General features: G+C 37.9%; 1 protein-coding gene across 3 annotated transcripts in view; it reads left to right on the top strand.

The window, feature by feature from the left end:
- The window catches only part of LOC111502769 (growth factor receptor-bound protein 14), a 339,060-nt gene that overhangs the window by 305,277 nt on the left and 10,962 nt on the right, over positions 1-22,821 (top strand). For all 3 annotated transcript variants that reach the window (XM_074174853.1, XM_074174852.1, XM_074174851.1), the window contains exon 9: positions 20,961-21,247. In XM_074174853.1, coding sequence (XP_074030954.1) covers positions 20,961-21,247 — 287 coding nt within the window. The remainder of the gene's footprint in view (positions 1-20,960; positions 21,248-22,821) is intronic.

The raw sequence follows: 22,821 nt of genomic DNA, 5'->3' as shown, positions 1-22,821 counted from the left end.
ACCGATGGCATGAAAAAGTCTAACAGGGTCGAATCGCACGATCTCGGTGGCCACTTCACATCACCTCCACGTGAGATGATCATGCCCTCAACGTGACATGAACTGTTTGGCACGTAGCACTGTCCTGTTGAAACCACATGTTGTGGGTGTACAGGTCATCCAATTCAGGCCAAAAGATATTGGTAATCTTCGACCTAAAGTACTCACCTTGACAGTGATGGCCTGACCGTCGTATCTGTATCTGTAGAGTATTGAGGGTGAGTGAAGGTCCCCAGCAGTTAGGCCACATGTGACCCATTATTCATTCTCCCGATTAGTTGTGCTTCTATGTCATCGTCCATCCTGTCCTGTCCTATCTCAGGATGATGTTATTATCTACCGAGTCTTTGGCTAAATCTTGGTGGCACTCTAGTTCTAAGGTAACACGTTGTCTGTTCAAGGCTAATAGAGCTTTTCTGCTATCAGTGCAGGTTGTTATGTTTTTGCCAGAAATTCCTTTCTTGGTTATTTCTTTTGTGGCGATTGAGATACCAGCCAATTCTGTTTGAACCACGCTGGTATATTTTCCCATTCTTCACTCAATCCTTAGGCTTTGGTTTTCCAGCCGTCTGTATATATGCGTATTGCATTTGTAGCATCTGACTCTGTGCTCTGTTTTATTTGTATTTTGTAGAGTTTATTAAACATAAACCTGGGTTCAATTGCATCACTGGCTGCCTGCAGCAGAGGTTGCGCAGTAAGCGCCTCTCGCCATAGGCTCAGCCTCAATTGACCCATTGCTACTTAGAGGTTTACACCAGCCGTGCGCAATCGTAACATGGCGATTAACGCAACCTCCTTATCGTACGAGTCCAGAGGGGTTAGACCAGTAATTAATGTCATTGCCGCGGTTGGTGTTGTTCTCAAGGCCCCTGTGACCTTGACAGTGATGGCCTGACCATCGTTCTGGAAGAAATATGGATCGATGACCGCCAGCCCAAAATCCACAACGAACAGTGACTTCTTCAAGATGCATTGGACGCTTTAGAATACCTTGTGAATTGGTATCGTTCCAAATTTAACGGTTTTCTTTGTTCACATACCCATTTTTCCAGAAATGGGTCACATCGCTGGAGACTATTTTTCGATGGAAATTAGTGTCAGTTGCCAACTGCTCCACAGCCCATTCAGCGAATACACGTCGTTGCCTGTGGTCGTTTACCTTCAGTTTCTGTGTCAGTTAAATTTTGTACGGGCGCAGGCCCAACCTGTTCTTGTCAGCGATGCGAAATCTATTGTCTCGGCTTATCATGCACACCCTCACAGACAGCGGCGATGTTTTCGTGAACTAGAGGACTCAAATTTATTCACCACATTTCGAATAGTCCTCTCGGTAGGACGATTTTGGCGACTGTAAAAAGGCCGAAGCACGCGGTACGTTGTCCGAACAATTTTATTATTTGTACGTATTGATAAATGCTGTATCCGTACAAGGTGACTTGCCAAAACAGACTGAATAAATGACAACTAATTTGACAGACGTAACTTCAACAAGACGGCCGTTTTCAATTGTCAAATTTCTGAAGTCCCTGTTTGAAGTTGACTAGGTGTACTGAAAAAGAAAATTCGAAACTTTTCTAGATAGGTAAAAACTCATTATTATTCCAATGAAGAGAAATAGAACAGTTGAATTGTTCGACTAGGTGTTGAGACATTTCACCAAACATTACGAAGAAATACCTATCCCTTTTTTTTATGGAATTGGCCCATACTTGATGAAAATCCATAACTAATATGTTCAAAAAACACTTTACTGTGAGATTTTCACCAACCGATTTTACAAAAACGCAACACGTGTTTCGCGATACAGTGTCTTCTTCGGGTGTGTCTATATAACTAATTCTACACATTCAACGCTACATATACCTTATTCTACAATTTAAAGATTGAGTTCCAAACTATTCTCCTCTAAATGTAACGCATGGTATTCGTGATCGATCTCATGTCCTTCTGCTAAAAGGTGGTTTGCAAATGTGGAATTGGTTTTTCTATTTACAAAACTACTTCTATGATCTTATGATGCACTGTTTGGAACCTTTGGTGTAGTAATGAATATTACTGGAGTTTTTTCCCAACACCAAATCGTTATTTTCAACACCTCGACACGTGTTTCGATTACCAAGTGAGCATCTTCAAAGAGGAAGAAAAAAAATTCAAACTTCTATGATCTTCAATTCTTTGGGAAAATGTTCTCCTGTTTGGCCAATATACAGTTTTGGACAAGAACCACAAGACAGCTTATATACTCCTGATCTATCCGACACCGAAGTTTTGTCTTTTTTTTATTTTACCCGTATAGTAAAACCAGAGGTGATGTGGGCAGAGAAACATGAAACGCCTCCATTATCAGATATAAAAATCGAGTATCGAAAATTCGTCTCTGCTTTGTTTCAGTTCCTCGTACACCGTGACCTCCTCAATATCAGATGGCCCACAGAGATTGAATTCATAGTTACGTAAGGAGGCTCTAACGTTCCAACCCACATATGAAACACTTGGTTCAAGGCCAACTACTCGACTATAAATTAAACATATTCACGGTTCCTTCCAACATAAATTATGTTACAGCTGTGGTCAAAAGTAATGCGTCGATATGAGAGGATACCTTTTTTCCTTTATCTTTGTTGGTGGTGTTTGGGAATTCAAGATAACCACAGATTTAAACAGATCAACAAGTCGATTCTAGGTACCTAATCGGTGTTCGCCATCGTAAATCCTGGTTCCATTTCACTTTGATTCAACAACACAACTAAAGAAATAAGTCACTGTAAAATAGTATCGAGTCTTGAAGAAAATCAGAAAAAACTAGCGTCGTGTATTACTGTTGTGTTTTACAAGATGTCACATTCGTTTGTTTACTCTAACGTGACGTATCTCGTTTTGATTGACGTTGAAGACATCATGGCGGCTTGCCGTATTTTGTAGTTTCATTTTATCGAAATATTAATCTCGCTCATCATAATACAATGAATTCGTGTTTTGTAATCCATTAGTAGGAATTCAGTTTATTCATTTTTACTTTTTTTTAACCCCCTGGTATCAAACCGGAGTTTATTTTGCCACAGAATTTTCGAATCAATCGGGTTACTACGTTTTATATTGATATTTTAGATTCAATTATGAATGTTAGAATTATGTTTTATACTTTTGTTTGGATATAAATGTTTGTTTGTCTGGTTCAATGGGTGTGTTTAGTTATATTATGTTATATATATATATATATATATATATATATATATATATATATATATATATATATATACATGACCACGGAGGCAGCTATAGCTACCTGCGTGACATCCGGGTCCAGGATAAATACAAATAGAGATTTTATCGAGTGTGCATGATATAAATCAAAAATTAAACAATTTGTGGACACAAATGTATCCTGGGAATTCTAGGTCTTCTAACTGGAACCACAAATGTGCGGTTAGCTTCTGTTGTTGACTCCGTGCGTTTGTGTTGTTTCCTGATTTCGGCAAACAAGTGTTTCCCATCTTTACACTTGGCTGCACCGCGCTGATGAGGCCAATAGCCAGAAACACGTGTCCGCGGTTTGCCCCCCTTTTTTGAGTGTTGTGTCCACAAATTGTTTAATTTTTGATTTATATCATGCACACTCGATAAAATCTCTATTTGTACGCTTTACGTAATTCACCCAAGCCACGTACAGGTATTAGCACACAAAACTACCTGTAGAGTCAATATAAATACGCGTTACGCTGCGTAATATCCAGTCATCGGAGATATCAACTCACGATCTACGGGAAGGAAATATGGAGACTATACGACCAACTTGATAAAGGTTCGTCAATCTTCTGTAACTTGACCAAGGTCGAGCTCATCTCGACCATACTTCCATAGACTTCCCTGTCGGCGTCCAGAGAGTTCCATTGTGATATATAAACACTACCAACAGACAGATGGGACAATTCTAGTTGGAAGTGCGGTACGAAGTAAACTAACAAGGCGCGATAGACATTCGAGTATCAGTCTGAAGTTCAGTTAAAGGGTTTGTGTTATATTATCAGTGTAGCAGTGAAATAAAGTTGAGTTCAATTCTGTTTAAAATCTGTTTTCCGTTAATCAGCTGTCGCCCCCATGTGAACGACAACTCTCAGAAGTTGAGAAACTTGTGCGAGCTAAGGACTAACGAGGTCTTATCTTTTAACGTGTCATTCCTAACACGGAATGACAATATGGAAACAGAAAAATTATTCAGCTAGGGCGCAGAGTAAATGGTAAATGAGATATAACACCTCAGAATGAAGTGTCAAACCACGCCCAAGCGTAAACCATAATTTAAATGTGTTGAACGACGTTGCTATTGATGGATAATAATAATAATGATGTTTTTCTTCATCACAATAAAAAGTACAAATGAAATGATATTACATAGAAATAATGAATAGGCGGAGTTCAGCTATGAGAGCAGCTTTTGAAGCCAACCTGTTGGATATAGTTTGTGTCTTGGTATTAGCCAGAGCAGTAGTTATCCATCGACAGGTATTTGCCAAATTCTGTGTAGAGACGTTGGATGAAAATATTCATAATCTACTGAATATTTTTGTCTCCTATTTTGCACCTCCGCGAACCATATAGAGAAAATATATGAAGGGAATTCGGGAGGGCTCGAGCTGAAAAATTGATGAGGTTGTAACTTGTTTGCGTTTCCTTGAAGCTTTCCGCTTTGTGACGGATAAATATGGGTATAAAACGGTGACGGCGTAGACGAACGATTTGAAGAGAATAATTTTGCATTCACGAAATCTTGCCATGAAAGTATAAATCATACATCATTCTGTCGGAGGGAGTGGAAGTGTGAAATTTAGAAATCAGAGGAATGGAGATGTCAAGATTAAGGGATGATAAAAAGTAACGATATCGAAAAGTGTCTAATGGTCTACGGTCGGGTAGACCAATTCATAACAGTCACGAGGAGAAACGGAGTAGTTTTTTTGGATCCAACTTTGGACGTAAACAAAATGGAATCGAGAAGTAGATCATCATCTACCGTCACTCATAGCAACCCAAGCTGCATGACAATGTCGATACGTATACAGGGAATCTAAAATTCGTCGCAATGTTACAAGTATCCGAAAGGCATAACGGAGGAACTGAAAATGTTTAAAACAGAAACGGCTACGGTGTTACCCTAAGCTATGGATACCAAAAAAATCGTGCTCTACAGAAGATGAGACAAACAGTTAGTGCACGTTTGCCGTCGTAACACAAGTCGATTAATTTCGTCAGTAAAAAATTGGGTGTGGGATTCCTGACAATTTTTGTCGATTGTTCAATTCGTGGGGCACCCATATGGCATATGTATATGGGGTAACCCTACACTAGCTTCAGATGTGTTTATTGTACAGAAAAGAAATATTCGTATAGTAGCAGGAGTTCCTAGTACATTTTCTTGTAGGGATATATTTCGAAAATTTGAAATTTCAAACCTATCCTGTGTGTACATTTTTGAACTGTCAATCTATGTTTTCAAAAGCAAAAATAGATTTTCTTCAAATGGAAGTATTCATAATGTGAACACTAGACAAAAACATTTTCCATCAGTGGTAGGTCTTACTATTTTCAATAAGCTCCCTAGATGTTTGAAAGATATAACAAACCTCAACAAACTTGTGGAAAAATTATTTGATTGAGAATTGTTTTTACGATACGTAATATGTAAGTGCATCTGTGCTGAATTTTATGTTATTTTAGTTTTGTTGTTTCTGTTGTAGTTTTGTGGTGAATTTTCTGTCATTTCTTTATGTGTACTTTGACGATTCCAATACATGTTATCTGTGTCTAATGGAAAATAAATATTATTATTATTACTTTTCAAGCTATCTGACCTTTCCTATACTTTTCATACCGTCAAAAAGTGCATGGGAGCTGACGGCTGGATATTCCGCCATCCCACGCACCGTTTGTGGTGGGTCAGTCTTCACCAGTGTCTCTACCAGCTGTAAATAGTCAATCAACAAGTTCAAAAAACTGGAAAAATAGAGATAAAGGTCCTAAAAATATGAGCGATAGCTCATTCAATTCGGAATCACCTCTAGAAAAATGTTTTTGAAGGATTTTGGTGCAGGTAAAAAATTGCAAGTGTTATTAACATAACAGATTTAAAAAAATGGTATTTAGTTTTTTTAATAACTCAAAAAATATCAATATTCAAGCAATTTTGAAAAAAAACTCGTTAAAGAGGAGGAAATTTCCGATAAGAAAGTTTCGACTCTCGAATCTCTATCTCCATTATTCATAATTTTAATTTGACGTGAAAAATAGGGTTCCGCGCGGCTGTTACGGCATTAGCGCGCTGCCGCTAAAGGCAGCGCGGTGGGTTTATTCAATTGTTAACTAACAAATTTTTTTCCAATCTCCGTTGGCATTGATATATATACTTCATACAATTGTCAATTATTCGATTCCTCAAGTCATTCACATCTAGTACAGGAGTTTAATAAACAAGCGCCTCCAGATGACCCGGTAAATAGAAATCTAGATGATTCATATCAAGACGGCGAGCTGGCCAATTTTGAGGTGCTGCGCGTTCAATCCAGCGATTAGGGTAGGTGATGTAAAGATGCTTATGAGCAAGAATACTAAAATGAGCTGGAGCCCCGTCGTGCATAAACCAAATGTTGCCTCTTACAATTACCCGCGCTTCTCCTATCAAAATGGGTAAATGATCTCGCAAAAAGTCCCTGTAGGATTCACCTGGTTAGGATAGGTTAGGTCCAAAGTGAGTGGGTCTATTCGACCCTCCACCGTAACCCGCAAGGTTTATTGTGTCCCACACCTATTCACACTCGACTAAATAAACCCAGCTTCTCAACGAAGCCGATTAGTTTGTATGGTGAGTGGTCTTTCAGGTCAGATGGTAAGAGAAAGGCTCAGCCGAACTCTAAAAACCAAACTCTGTCCCCAGCGGGGCAGGTACAATGTATGTGCTCTGCTGTTTCATCATTTTTCAAACAGAGGCGACACACATTGTCTTCCGACAGTCCGAGTCTCTACATATGATGATTCATATGATGCATATGATGACAGTAACCTGTAAGAAGACCTGTTAGACATCGTAGTATTCTGCCAGAAGTCCATAAATATTCTTGCCATCCAGCTGTTCCAGCTGTTTGGCAAAGCCTAATGCCGATGCCAATGACATGTTCTGGTCCAATGAAGCTGCTTGCAACACCCTCCTTTGCAGGGGTGTCAGCAGCCTCATTGTCTTCCAGGCCAGTATGGCCAGGAATCCAGACCAGAGACAATCTGTTAAGTCTTCCTGTCGAGGAGAGTCGTTTTTGGCCAATTTGCCACCAATTTATACGTTGCTCGGAAGGAACCAAGAACTTCCAACGCTGCTTGATTGGTAGTCTTGCTGGTAGAAAAAATAGGCCAATTAGGTAGTTACCAATCATTTCTACCCAAACGTTCACTGAAAATTATTGCTGAAAATGACTTTCTCTAATAACGTAACGGCCCAAAAATGGTCATTGTGAAAGTACACATTAGCATCTCGTGAAAAATTTGCCTGGTCCGTAAATGAAATATTTGTTAAACAATTATTATTGTGTTCCATCGTATGAGTCAACCACCTGCAAAACATTAATCTTGGATGAAAATACTGAGGTAGTATAGCTTAGACCTGCTGCATGGGTATATGAGGTTTCTTTTTAGAACTGTCCATACGGTTTTTGGGCTGACTTCCAGCATCAGTGCAATTTTCCAGGCATAATTTGAAGGATCTTCTTCTATCGCATCAAATGTTTTAACACATGGAATTACTCTGTTGAGATATCTGACCTACTAAATTATCCATGCTTCTTCTGCATTTCCATTTGCCAATCCATAAATAAAGTGCATGTCAGCCATTCCAGCGTTAGTAAAATTATTGGTGATGGAATCACTGTTAATTGACAACTCTGACTTTCACTGATATGACAACACCATCACTGTCAGCTGGTATCCACAGCAGATGTTCATGATATGGAAAGTATATTGAATCTCCACTTATAGTCGGTCGGTCGGTAGCCAAGCGTTTCGACGTTCACTCACTCGAATTGACTGCCGTGTTGGTCGGTGGTTCGAGCCCTAGTCTGAACGATCGATTTTTCACTTGCTATCGTCCAACCCGTGTTAGGAATCACACGTTAAAAGGTAAGACCCCGTTAATCCTTGGCTCGCACAAGTTTCGACTTCTGAGAACAGAACAGATTCAATCAGGGGTAAACAAGAAGTTTGTCTACATTGAATTTTTTTCAGACAATGGAATATGAAAGTTTCCTTTTAAAAAATGACTCGTTGAATATTGTAGATGTAAGTAAATAAATTGAAATATTTCTGGAGGCCCTGTATAAATAATGATGTATTCAATAAGATTATTTGACTGTATCAACTGTTAATAGTAAATCATAAAGCGTAAATGATTATGGCTTAGACAAACCCACCGAAATTAAAAATAGATTTGAAATATATTTGATCTTGATAATAATAAGTAATGTTCTGTCATCATTTCGTTATTAAACACGTAATTATTATGGTTGTGAACTAAATAGTGTTTCTTTGTACGAGTTTATATTTAGCTGCTATCAGAATATACAGGTTATATCGTGAGTGATGAATTTGATTTTAGGAGGGGATTCCTTGTCATATTTCGTGAAAAAAAACTTCATGATCAGGTAAATAGATAGGTACAGGTCGATAGATTATAGAATCCATCGTTCATCAATTATTCAGAAGCATATTCAACTTTCAACAGCACTCGACCAAACGGATAAAGAATTTTTTTAACCAATTATCCTTGATAATAGTGTGTTTTCTTTTTCCATTTGTAATTTTACCGAGTAACGCTTTTTTCATAGCAGAGTAAGTAAAACTGAGGATTTACACTGAAAAGATGTCGCTGGGTGACGGATCTGGTAAATTTCGAGGCCATCAAAAGCTGTGCCGTGGAATAAGTTGAAAAATCTGCTGGAATCTCATCTTCCCTCAACCAGGTATCGCACCTATATGAACGACAACCCTTGGAAGTTGAAACTTGTGCGAGCTAAAGATCAACGAGGCCTCACTTTTAAACATTCGATTTATATCACGGTGGAGTAAACAAAACCGAACACATGCTCAATTAAAAGTCGGCAGATATCGGCGTTTTCCTAAAATGTATCTGTATTGTTTGGTCACTCTGTATATTGGGTACATACATACATTGCTGTGGATTTATTGAATTCAAAATTAATGATTTGATGTTGTGCTTGAATGAATATGGTCACATAAAATTAATCAATAATAAATCAGTGTTTGATATTTCTGATTCAGATTAATGATATTCAAAAATAATCATAATCCCATAACTTGTGTTTGGATCATCAATCAAAGTCGTATTATAACAAAAACCTTATAATCTGTTTATTCTGCCTTGGATTATACAGACACAGGATTTTAATTATTCTGTCTTGATAAAATAAAGAATTCAAAACTCACTAACAATAATATAGCAATAATTTTGAAATATAATAGTAATAATGATATCGTTTATTATGCATGAAAAATACATTTATACATAAAAGGAAAAGGGTTAGCCAAAGGCTATCTTCCACCCCTCTCAAAAAATATACAGTGAGTGTAAGAAAATAATTATAAAAATACTTATTTTACTATCATAACAATGATAGAGAAGAGAAACAAAATAATAGATCATATAGTTGCTAATGACTCTTAATATTCTTAACATTATTTTGGTCAATTTAACAATTTCATTGCACTTTCATACATTGAATTTTAAATTTTTTAAATTAGGACTGACCAGTGAGCATCTGTGATTTTATTTCTTTCTCGAATTGATAAATATAATGATTCAAAAGGGGTAAAATTTCATTCAGATAAGAAGGGGCTATATAAGAAAAACATCTTTGAAATTTGGAAGTACGGTGCCTGGGTATATTAAACGAGTTAATTCTCAATTCTCTGTATGTCAGAATACCTGCTTAATGAACTATATAAATAACTAGGTGTTTTAGTTTGAAGCAACTTGAACAAAAAATGTTTTATCAAATATTGGACTGTACCTCATATTCAGCTCCTTCATTTTTAACAAAAATGGGGTGACAAGTTCACCATATGGTATACATCATACGAATCGCATGCAAGCATTTTGTATACGTCGTATACGTGTATACATCGAACAACAGTACTCGATATGGGGGTAAATAAGAGTTTTAACTAACCTGAGTTTCATTTTTTCTGATAACTGATGCTTGAATTTATATAGCGATTTGAGTTTGGAAAATGATAGTTTGAAAATGTTAGTCACATGTTCTCGGAAAGACATGGTTACAAGATATGGTTACGCCAATATTTTTAGCACTGTCTACCCACTCAATATCAGCGTTATCGAGAGTGAGCCTAAACTTACACTGATTTTCTACTATTTGTCTTTGAGACCCTATGCATAAGGTCAAAGTTTCATTTGGATTGATTTCCAGTCTATAATTCTCCGAATATAGGAATGTTTTGTGCAAATTTGTGTTTATATTGGCCACGCAACTTTCTGTATCGGTGTTATGAGAAGACAAATTTATCATCTGCGTATAGATGTACTTGACAATGTGATAAAAAAGTGGGGTAATCAAAAATAAATACTGAAACCATCAAGGGTCCTGAAATACTTTCCTGCGGTACACCTGAGATTGTTTCTTTGAGGGATGACCATGAGTAATCATCCAGTTTGACCCTCTGTGATCGGTCTGTGAGATAGCTGGTCATCTATTTAAGAGAAATGTTATCGAATCCTATGAACTTGAGCTTGCTGATGAGTAACTCGGAATTAACTAAATCGAAAGCTTTACTTTTATTAAGCAGTACTAAAATGGTGACTTTTGATTGGTCTCTGAATCTCGCAAGATTGTCGATTACTTTCAAGAGGGCAGTCTGTGTTCCTTGTTTTTTTTGCGGAACTCAGACTGCTCGTACGGAAGTATTCGATTTTTTCAAGAAAAGCTCTTACTTGACGGGAAACATTTTTCTCGATATTTCAGAGAATGAGGGCAGAATGCTGATAGGGCGTAGATCACTGAACGTGGAAGGGGCATTCTTTTTTGGAATTGGAATAATATTAGCAACCTTCCAAACATCTAGAAAAATCCCCTCTCTGATGTACTCGTTTTTGATACAATTTGAAAACAGGTTATTTGTCACCTGCAAAACTCGATATATCGTGAATTTGTTTTTTTTTTCAAATTGGCTACGATTCCAATGAAATTCGTTCTCACAAAACTTATTTGATTCACAAGTTGCGAGAGTCGCTATGTTTTAAATTTCATTTTGGGCGATTACAAAATAGCTCCATACCTCATTGCAAAAATTGCTGTTGGGTTTTCTAAAGTGGAACATTTCTTTTTTCCTATCAATCTCATTTTGTTCGGAAATATAGGCGAGAGATTAGACCATTGGAGGTAATTGAGAATTACCAAGAGGTTCTTTCTAAATGAATACAAAACTTCCCGAAAAGCAAGTGAAGAAGAACCTAACTATGTAATGGAATTGATCAATAATGGCATAGGGCAAGAACCATCCAGAATATCTGTAAAATAATCAAAGTTACATTTGGAATATTTAAAAATCCTTTCTTATTGGGCATCTGCAATATAAAAAGAACCTACACACAAAATTTCAGCCTCCGATAACGTAGCGGTACGGAAAAACATTAATTAACAGGTAATTTTCCTACGTAGACGCTTCCCTTCCACCGGGGGCGCTCCAGTTGGAATATTTGAAAATCCTTTCCTAGGTACAAAAGTATCTATGTTAACTTCTTACAGTTGCAAAACCAGCTATGCTAAAATTACTGCTTCAGAAGTGAAACTAATTCATACTGACTGTATTCATTTTACGTATTACTCTTTCGTGTTGCATGATATCAATTTAATTCCTTTCCCAAAAAACTACTCATATATTCAATATCTTTAAATAATCGAATTTGTTATTCTCGTTGAATAATCAATCATTCATATTGAATTAAAAATAATCTGGACACCACATGGCTCAATATTGGAGCCCCGACATCACACTCCCTCTATACATTTTATATAATTCAGTTACTTTAGACGATACCAGATTCCTAAAATGTTTTACTCATGATCCATTACCATATATCGCTGTTCCGATCTACCGTAGGTCTCATGAGTGCTACTCGGCTGGTTCATGAATGCAACGTTCAAACCTGAGCAGGAAGTGACCACCACAACGTAAACGAGAGTCCCCGGTGTTCTGTTGCAAAGCCAAGGCAACTGGATGATCCTAAATGTTTATAGGATCTAGTTACCTATTTATAGGGAAAGCTGCGATTTTGTGAAGAATTTCAATTTCATAGAGATGAAAAGTTGGTAATATCAATATTTCAGAAAATTTTCTATATTTTTTACAAGTTTGTCAGGCCCTCAAAAATTCATGAGATACAGTTAATAAGCTACGTTTTAATCAGCACGTCAACGGTTAGATAAGAATAGCTTATGCTAATATTGAAACAATATATCAATCGAAAGCTGTTTGTGAGATAAATCAAAATCATGCTCTATGGTTTCCGTATTTAATCTTGTTTTAATTACTGTAGATTAGTGTAAACCCTGTAGAGCATTTCGTTATCCACAATTCAATAGTTCTCGTAGAAGACAAGCAATAAAAAACTCTTGTTTTCGGTGAACAAATGAGTGAGAAGACGGAACTTTTCACGACATTATTATTCGTCATTAGTCTCGGCAATTGAGACTAGCCGCAGACTGGCAACAATTTAGTGCTGACAGACGCACACTGGCAACTTTTTAGTTTCGCTAGTTGGGACTAGCCGCAAACTGGCAACAATTCAGTGCTGGCAGCTGAGACTAGCCGCACAATGACAATTTTTTTGTTTTGGCAATTGGAACTAGCCGCAAACTGGCAACAATTTATTGCTGGCAGTTGGTACTAGCCGCACACGGCAGTTGAGACTAGCCGCAAACTGACAATAATTCAGTGCTGGCAGTTGAGACTAGCCGCGCACTCACAACTTTTTAGTTTCGGCAATTGAGACTAGCCGCAAACTGACAACAATTTACTGCTAGCCGCACACTGGCAACAATTTAGTGCTGGCAGTTGGTACTAGCCGCACACGGCAATTGAGACTAGCCGCAAACTGACAATAATTCAGTGCTGGCAGTTGAGACTAGCCGCGCACTCACAACTTTTTAGTTTCGGCAATTGAGACTAGCCGCAAACTGACAACAATTTACTGCTAGCCGCACACTGGCAACAATTTAGTGCTGGCAGTTGGTACTAGCCGCACACTGGAAACTTTTTAGTTTCGGCAATTGAGACTAGCCGCAAACTGACAATGATTCAGTGCTGGCAGTTGAGACTAGCCGCGCACTTACAACTTTTTAGTTTCGGCAATTGAGACTAGCCGCAAACTGACAACAATTTACTTCTAGCCGCAAACTGGCAACAATTTAGTGCTGGCAGTTGGTACTAGCCGCACACTGGCAACTTTTTAGTTTCGGCAATTGAGACTAGCCGCAAACTGACAATAATTCAGTGCTGGCAGTTGAGACTAGCCGCACACTGGCAACTTTCAGGTTTCGGCAATTGGGACTAGCCGCAAACTGGCAACAATTCAGTGCTGACAGTTGAGACGAGCCGCACACTTACAACTCTTTAGTTTCGGAAAGTGAGACTAGCCGCAAACTGACAACAATTTAGTGCTGGCGATTGAGACTAGCCGCACACTGGCAACTTTTTAGTTTCGGCAATTAGGACTAGCCGCAAGCTGACAACAATTCAGTGCTAACGATTGAGACTATCTGCACACTTACAACTTTTCAGTTTCGTCAATTGAGACAAGCCGCAAACTGACAACAATTCAGTGCTGGCGATTGAGACTAGCCGCACACTGGCAACTTTTCAGTTTCGGCAATTGGGACCAGCCGTAAACTGGCAACAATTCAGTTCTGGCGATTCATACTAGCCGCACACTAGCAACTCTTTAGTATTGGCAACTAAGACTAGCCGCATAGTGACACCAATTTAGTTCTGGCGATTGATTAGCCGCATACTGATAACTGGTGGAATGGTAGCCTGGTGGGTTGACGTAGGTGATTTGATTCACTCAGTCAACCGCTGTGTAAACCGGTGGTTCGAACCGCAAGGTCGGACGATCGATTTCAACTTCCTATCGTTCAACCCTCGTTAGTCTTCAGCTCGCACAAGTTTCGACGTTTGAGAGTTGTCGTTCAAAGAGGGCGACAACTGGTCAACGGAAAAATTGATTTTTCAACAGATTCTTTTAGTCTCAGCAGTTAAGACTAGCCGAACACCGGCAATTTTCAGTTTCGACAATTGAGACTAACCGCAAACTGGCAACAATTCAGTGTCTTCAAAAAATCGAGTGCGTTAGCATTTTTCAGTTGCTGCACTACCTGTGTATGATTTTTCAAAGAAGCCTTGAATCATACCTATTAAATCGTGAAAATAGGTCCAAAATGAAGAAGCATTTTCTGAGAGTCTGGTTATATAATAAGTTGTATTCCAAGGCAATATTCTTGGCCTTTAGTATTTACTCTTTATAACCCGAAATTTCACTTCTCTTATCACATTGCAACTATTATTCAACGCTGACTAGTACAAGAATAGCAAAATCAGTAATAATTTGTCAATTGCTAGCACTTGTGGCGTGACTCAAAAATATTATGGAATGAGAGTCATTTGTGAAGGATGAGAGTTATATTATTGAATTTCATAACAAGAAGACCTCGTTAGTTCTTAGCTCGCACAAGTTTCTCAACTTCTGAGAGTTGTCGTTGTATGGAGGCGACAGCTGATTAACGGAAAAACAGATTTCAAACAGATTTTTTCAAACAGAAGAAGCAACGTAAAAAGCATTCCAAAATATTATTTGTTTTCATGCTCTTTGGAAAAAATTTAATGAAGTTGCATATGCTTGCAGTATGAAATCACATATCAACCAAATGTCATGCTGCTGACCTTTGCCAAGGGGTAGTAAACAATTCAAATGAATTGACCACCTGCAGCGAATGATGCTGAGAGTTTTTGATTGATTCTAATCTGTGTACTGTTTTTTCAATCTCATGCTGAGCCACCACTGTCTCTATCTCACCCACACTGGCCCTCAATATAACTGCCAACCTCGATGTTGCCAGTTTGTGAGGAATTTCTCACATTATGATGATTTTACGTCCGATTGAGTATGTTCTGAGTTTGGGCTAAGATGTGGGAATTTAAAACGAAAAATAAAGACCATCAAATGGTCTATCTTGGTTTCAGTTCTACAAATAATGCTAGAGACTAGATAACTGACATTTGACAATTTTAAACAGAACCAAAATATCGTATTTCCTGATTACGCTCAAGCCTAGAAAAATAATCATTCAGCATCTAAATTCATTATTTTTTCATCCCAAGTAATTTTCAATTATTCAATTCGTTTCCGTACTATTCAAAAGATTAGCTGTTTCCGTTTTATTTCATTTTTTTTCCTAGAGTTTTACACCGCCACCTTGCGGCTGCAATGGTTCTATCGAATGAGGTGAATGAATAACAATGTTTTGCAATTGTTTCTCCAGGATATACAATTGGTATTCAAAAAGTTACTAATATTGCTATCAATATATGACTTATTCTAGTTTCCGATATTTCCATACTATGACTGTTTTCAAAAAATTCCATGAGCGTATTTTCGTGCCATAAAAAGAAATATTGAGACGTTTTGGAAGACCTCCGAAATATCTATTTCCTACCCTTTTCAATTTTCCCGAAAATATTAGTCTATAGGATATCTATCTTATTCATTTTTCGTTTTTCCTTTACTTCAATTTCATTTGTTTCTTACAATATGATGATTTCTCTTGAGAATAATAATAGTCCTAACCTTGAGAACTTACAGGTATACAGTGCATTTCTTTAATGTCCCCCCATTTTATTTTTTGAACGGGTCAACTCGAAAAATTGAAATTTTGGATAATGAAATCAATGCGTGAATACTTCATTTTGGAATGAGGTAGACAGATGAAACTTTCAATATGGCGACTGGGCGCCATCTGGGAAAAAAAATTAAATGGAAAGGGGGCCTTGTGACACATAATTTTGATGCTCTTGGCGAATACTTCACAACCTTAGAATATGAAGTCAATATCTTCACCAATACTACAAAAAGGCGGAACATTTAACAATTTCCTGAAAACAAACACATTCATATCGAAATTTCTAGAAATATTCCTTTTTATCTACAATATGGCAATTCCAACAACCCGATAAGGTTTGTTAAGTTATTTTTCGTTTATAAAAAATTGGAGTGACGTCACCAACCCTCACGTTTTCCGGGAAATATATTCAATATTCAGAAAAAATTGAAGTTTGGGCAGAAATATTGGGAAACCATATTGTAGGACCTCTATTTGTTGATCAAAATTTAACAGGGGAACTGTATCAGAATATGCTGGAAATTATTGTTGATCATCTCATCGTCGAAGCGAATCCTAATGAATTGATAGTGTATTCCAACAAGATAAAGTACCAGAGTACCACCACATTACTTCAGACAAGTAAGAAACTATTTGGATACTACTTTTCCCGGTCGTTTGATTGGCCGTCGAGGAACTACAGAATGACCAGTCCATTCGCCAGATTTGACTCCTTTGGACTTTTTTTATGGGCTATTCGAAGCAAAAGGTGTACGAAACTAAACCTGCTTCAATATTGGATATACGGCAGAGAATAATAAATATTTGAAGAGATATTGACGTTACTGTGTTCGAAAATGTTTAGCGTGAAATATCGGATAGGCTGTTTATATGTCAAGAAGTTCAAGGCAACCATTTCGAGCATCTTTTGAACTGACCTCAAGCTTATTCCCTCATATTATGTAGTTAAATGTCAATGTATTCAGGCAATCACACGTTAAAAGGTAAGACCTCGTTAGTCCTTAGCCTCGCACAAGTTTCTCAACTTCCGAGAGTTGTCGTTAGTATGGGGGCGACAGCTGATTAACGGAAAAACAGATTTTAAACAGATTTTTTCAAACAGATTATTGAAAGTTCCGCCATTTTGTAGTAGTTGAAATATTGACATTGGTTGTGAAACCTTTGTCAGGAGCTTCAAAATTATGTGTCACAAGACCCCCCTTTCCATTTAATTTTTTTCCCTAGACGGCGCCCAGTCGCCATCTTGAAAGTTTCAACTGTCAATTTCACTTCAAAGTAAAGTATTCATGCATTAATTTCATCATCCCAAATTATAATAATGTTAATACTGTTCCAGTTAATAATATTTAGTAAGAATATATGTTTTGACTTACTTTTTTCCATTTGTATATATTACAAGTATATTTATGATTATTCGTATTTGTTACAAGTATATTTATGATATACTATTTATAAAGTTCCACTGAATTTATGAGGAGATTCAAAAAATTCTTCTAAAACATATTGAGATACTCAAGTTGAGTCTAGTGAAACGTGAGAATTTCGCTGGAAATAATGCATTATTCTGGATGGCAACATTGGTAGGCCCTTCTCTGTGAAGTCGTCAGATTTAGGGTAGGTAATGTTGCCTGTATTTCACTCTCTCCCCACCCTCTCAACTTTATATATGCTTATATCCCCTGGTGTGGCTCTGATGCGTTTGTCTTTCTTTGTGTTCAACTGTTCATTCGTTAGCTGACGGTTGACTACGTGGAGTGTCAGACCATCCAGTGGTGCATAGTATTCCTGTCAGGACAAGACCGGCACTTCTGAATATGGCTCCGTCGTGCTTGAAAGTTTTCGAAAAAGTGAATATCTCTGTAGAGGAGAAAATTCGTCAGCTTACTAGAAAAATGGCAAGTTTGTGCAGTTGTACGAATAGTGCATCGGTGAAGGATGTAGATCGAGGGCTAAACTTGGCAGGTTCGAAGAGGAAATCGTATTCCAGAAAGCAGCTGAAAGTAGAGGTATTTTTAATTCAATTTTGATAGATAAATTTGAACTAGAAAGGTAATTTTAGGGATTCATCAGTTGCAGGAGTGCTATAATATGTGCCACTCTGCTGTGATATTTCAATTTACGATTTTTTCTTCGACTATGAGTATATACCTACAGCACTTTTTAAAAACAGAATCCGAGACTGAGGCTACTTGAATAAAAATTCCAAGTCGTCAATTCTATACTTTAATAAAATCATGAATGAATTAAGAACATTTGTTTCAAAGTGGTTCGAAAAGTTAAAATATATATATATATATATATATATATATATATATATATATATATATATATATATATATATATATATATATATATATTTTAACTTTTCATTTATTTTTAATCTTCATTATTTTCCATTGATCTCTGTGGTCATTTTATTCATTTTATTGCACGTTTTATTGCTTAATATAATTGATATTTCAGCTATCCATTCTAATTTTATTTGTTCTGCCACAGATTTCCAATCATATTAGAATAGTTTTAGACAATACAAGTCCGAACTAGTAAAATTAAATTGAGAGCGTTGTGTAAAAAGTAGATAAAACCAAGATTCTAGCGATTTAGTTGGAAAAGAACCATGGACTGCTTGTTGACTTTGGTTTTTCTTGGGTAAATTTTGCTATTCAGAAAAAACAGCAGTGTCTTTTATGTGATTTACTTTGTCTGCATTCACGTATATCGCTGTTTCAGGCGATTGTTATTTATTTACGACAAATTGAAATGCAATTAGGGTTTTTAACATTTTATTCAGTGTTGATTTTTTTGGACAGTGACTTTACAAAACAAAGAAACCTCTTCCTACAGGGTGATAAATATATACTTCCACTCTTATGTTTTTTACAAATCCGAAATTGAGGCTGCTCAATTGAACTAAGAACGTGGCGTAAATAGCAAATAAAAATAAGTTTTTAGCAAATTCAAATGTAATTTTTATAAAAATTTTTCAAAATAACTTTGTTGAAAACTGCCAGGTGTCCTTTGAAACATTTTATTCAGTGTTGATTTTTTTTGCGCTGTGACTTTTCAAGAACAGAAAACTCTTTCTACGGGGTGATAAATATACAGAGTGTTTATTAAACATACGGCTAAAAATTGAAGGCTATTCATTGGACTATTCTGAGGATATTTTGTCCTTCGATGATTTTTGATAGGACGCTTTGTTTCGAAGATACGGGGCGAAAAAGAATTCCGACAATAACAATTTTGGCAATTTTAAAATTATTAACGTAGCCGAAATAAAAATCTAATGATTCCGTTCGTATCTATCAACAACATTCCGATTACTACAAACGGCTGCAAACATTCAATTTTCTGGCTGTAACGCAATCAGAAACGATCCTGGTGTTTTTGAAAGAGTTTGGGAGTCGATGAGGAGAAGATTGGATACTTGTATCCGAGCGGGGGGTAGTCATTTTCAACAGTTCTTGTAGATTAAGAAATATTATATGTAATTTTTGGTAATAAATTGTTATTGTCGAAATATCCTTAGAATAATCCAATAGTCCCTTAAATTTTTTCCGCATGTTTAATAAACACCCTGTACACTTCCACTCTTATCTTTTTTTATTATTTTTACAACTCAACTTGAGTGCTATGATTGGTAATTTTTTGAGTAGCTACTTACTTAACTTTGCTATTGTAAAGTCGATTGGACAGGTATTTTTTGAAAATAATATATCTACGTTGAGAGTTTGTTATCTGTACGTTTTAGTGATGTGCAGCTTCTAAAATTTACAAAAATAATGTCCAAAATGCTGTAAAAGAGATGATGATAGAGTGTACCTTCAACTTTTTATTTAAGAGGGCTGACATCTATAATTATTTTGATGATTTTCAACGATGATTATTTTTGTTGAAGATTCATTTTTCAACACTCGCGTATTGTTAGACTAGTTATATGACTTGAAAAGTTGATATTTTTGGGGGGGATTCGTTTTATGAGAAAGGGCGTTTTGCCTTTCCATTATTAAAAAAAATGTGAGAAATTTCCAAAGAAAGGGAGAAAGAAAATAACTGCAAAAAATTCTTCAAAAATATATGTTCTTTTTTGAAAGAACTAACTACTTTCACACGAACATAGAATTACACGAAAGGAACAAGTTTTTTTTCTAATAACTAATTTCATACGAACCTTGAATGACAAGGAAATCGCTTTTATTCATTCAGTTTTCACTTCATTCATTGCGGTATTGAAACAGCAACTAAGTAGTTGTTTCGACCGCTAAACTTATCAGCTAAAACACGATATTGAATTGTATGAATTATTTTCCTCCATACATATGAACGTTGAAAAGTTGAAGGCTGCGCATTTTGAAAGATTTTTACTTTACAGCATTTGAATGTTCCAGACCGGTTTGACTGTTTAAAATGAACGTAAATCGGTACTCTGACAAACCTTGTCAAATACAATATTTTTGACAGATCTGCGGTTTCAAGATTCCATCAAATTATACAAGGTCTTTTCAAAATATAAGTCAAATTTTATTTTTTCTCAACAAATATTCATTTATTCATCAATTTCTATTTTGTCCCTTTAAAATTATTCTCCCTTCCTTTCATGGGTCTCTTCAATCTTGGGAACAGAAAATAGTCGCAGGGGACCAAATCTGGCGAATATGGTGACCGAGGCATGATTACGGTGTTGTTTTTGGTGAAAAAATTATGTATTGCCCTCCTGAGCTCTTCCATTGGATCGACTATACATCGGTTTCGATGAAATAACCATATACCTATGATTCATTACCAGTTATGACCCTTTTAAGCAAATCTGGATCGCCGTTGACGTCATCCAACAATTCCTGAGCAATGCTCATATGAGAAACCTCGAAACAAACCAAGAAAACAAAACATAATCAAAAATTATCCTAGTACCACATTCAAACCTCATACAAAATATTCCTATCCTTGTTTCAGGAATCCGTGCGGTCCCGCGTCGCCATGGACTTCACCGGCGCCGTGGGGAGGATAGTGGAGGATCCCCAGGAAGCGACCGCCATCGCCGCCGCCGAAGGATACTCGTGGAAGCGACGCTGGAGGGCACCCATCAGGGGAACGACCGCTCCCTCCACTCTCGTCCAGACCCAGACCGCTTACGTACACTCCATCGATACTGGTATCCACGTTACCCAGCCGTGGTTCCACAGCGGCTTGCCCAGAGACCAGGCGGCTGAGCTGGTGGCCAAGCATGGAAGCGTTGATGGGTGAGTCTTCGATTATTTTCAGAACCGTGAACCGTTCGTTTTCGACTGTTATCACTCAGCCATTATGCAGCGGGGTATTTTCTGTATCTGTAGAGTAGGGGGGGGGTGAGTGTAAGCCCACGAACTTAGGCCACATGTGACCCATTGTACATCTTTCCGAGAAGTTGTCCTCCTAGTCATCTCCTTTATATTGGCAGGTGTAGACCAAGACTCGCCGAATACACACTATCTTTGGCAACCTTGAGGTGTCTCACGGTGGCATTCGCGAAGGTTTTGGAAAGTGCAGCGATATTACTGTTTGCGCGGCTTCTTCAACCTTCTTGGAGTTCACTTCGTGGAGGTGCACAAGAGAGGGAGCTTTCCTGCAGGGGCAGCCGGTTCCTTGCCTTTGTGCAAAGCGGAGCTCTTGGTGGCCGCCGTAGAAACTAACCTTGGTGTTGGAAATGATCTACGTCCTACCTCATTCCTAGCGGTAGATTGAGGTGGACATTTCTGTTGATCCCCAACCACCGCCTTAGATTGAGGTAAGCACTTCTGTCCAGCCTCGGGATTGGTTTTTGTTGTTTCAGTTTTTGTGTTGTTTGATTCATGTGTGTTCCCAAGAGTAGCAAGGAAAGAGTTGGCCACCTCTGGCAGAGCCCCGCATTACCAGAGGTACGCTGATCACAATGAGGTTTCGCCCAGTTCCCCAAGGGGATCGTTCGTGACCGCATATCACCCTGCGGCAATTCAGATGTCGGCGCGATTCCTTACACCTTAGCTTGAATAGGCTGGGCCACGGTGGCATGTTTTGCAAAGGCTTTTGGGGGTTTTAGTTCTCCTCATCCTACTTATTTCTACCACTGACCAGGAGTCCGGCGACCCCGTCCGTAAGACCACATTAGCTTCCCGGACAGGACCTCCAGTTCCCTGGCCGTTCCCCTATCCCGCCACCTGGAGACGCGCCCGATAGGTAGCCCCACCCAAAGGTTTTTTAGAATGCTCTCTTTGGGTGATATATAACCTGCGGGGTGGCACAAGCTTTTCAGCTTGTTACTATATGATATTGTAGAGCGATTTTCCGGTCAATTTTTCTCTACGAATTCAGATTGAACCGAATCGCTGCCAAAACATTCCGAAATATTACCAGGCGTTTGGCAATGATGGTGTTGATAAACGCACTGTTCGACGTTGGTTTGCAAAATTTTGTAGTGGAGATTTCAGCCTCGAAGATGAGCCCCGAAGTGGTCGAGCTACAGTAATCCAGGGCAAGTATTTGATGACCCTGGTGGAAACTGACACATCACAAACGTTGCATTGGATGACGGAAAAACTGGGCGTTAGATACCATGTGGTTGTTGATGGTTCAAATCGTATTGGAAAGGACAAGAAGCTCGAAAAGTGGGTGCCCCATGATTTGAACGATCGACAGCAATTGTCACTTTTCGAGGTCTCTTCTCTGCTTTTGCACCACCAGAACGATCCTTTTTTGGATCGGATCGTCACATGTTATGAAAAGTGGATCCTCAGTCAGTAGCAGCCGGTCAATAGAAGATTGAACGAATTGGGCGTCGAAGTGTTATCCTTACCCACCA

This window comes from Leptinotarsa decemlineata, unplaced genomic scaffold (assembly GCF_025532065.1).
Source record: "Leptinotarsa decemlineata unplaced genomic scaffold, Ldec_3_MD MMD2_tig00000882_RagTag_RagTag, whole genome shotgun sequence".
Classification (NCBI taxonomy): Eukaryota; Metazoa; Arthropoda; class Insecta; order Coleoptera; family Chrysomelidae; genus Leptinotarsa; species Leptinotarsa decemlineata.
Note: the sequence above shows the minus strand (reverse complement) of the source record. Positions and strands in the feature narration are given on the sequence as shown.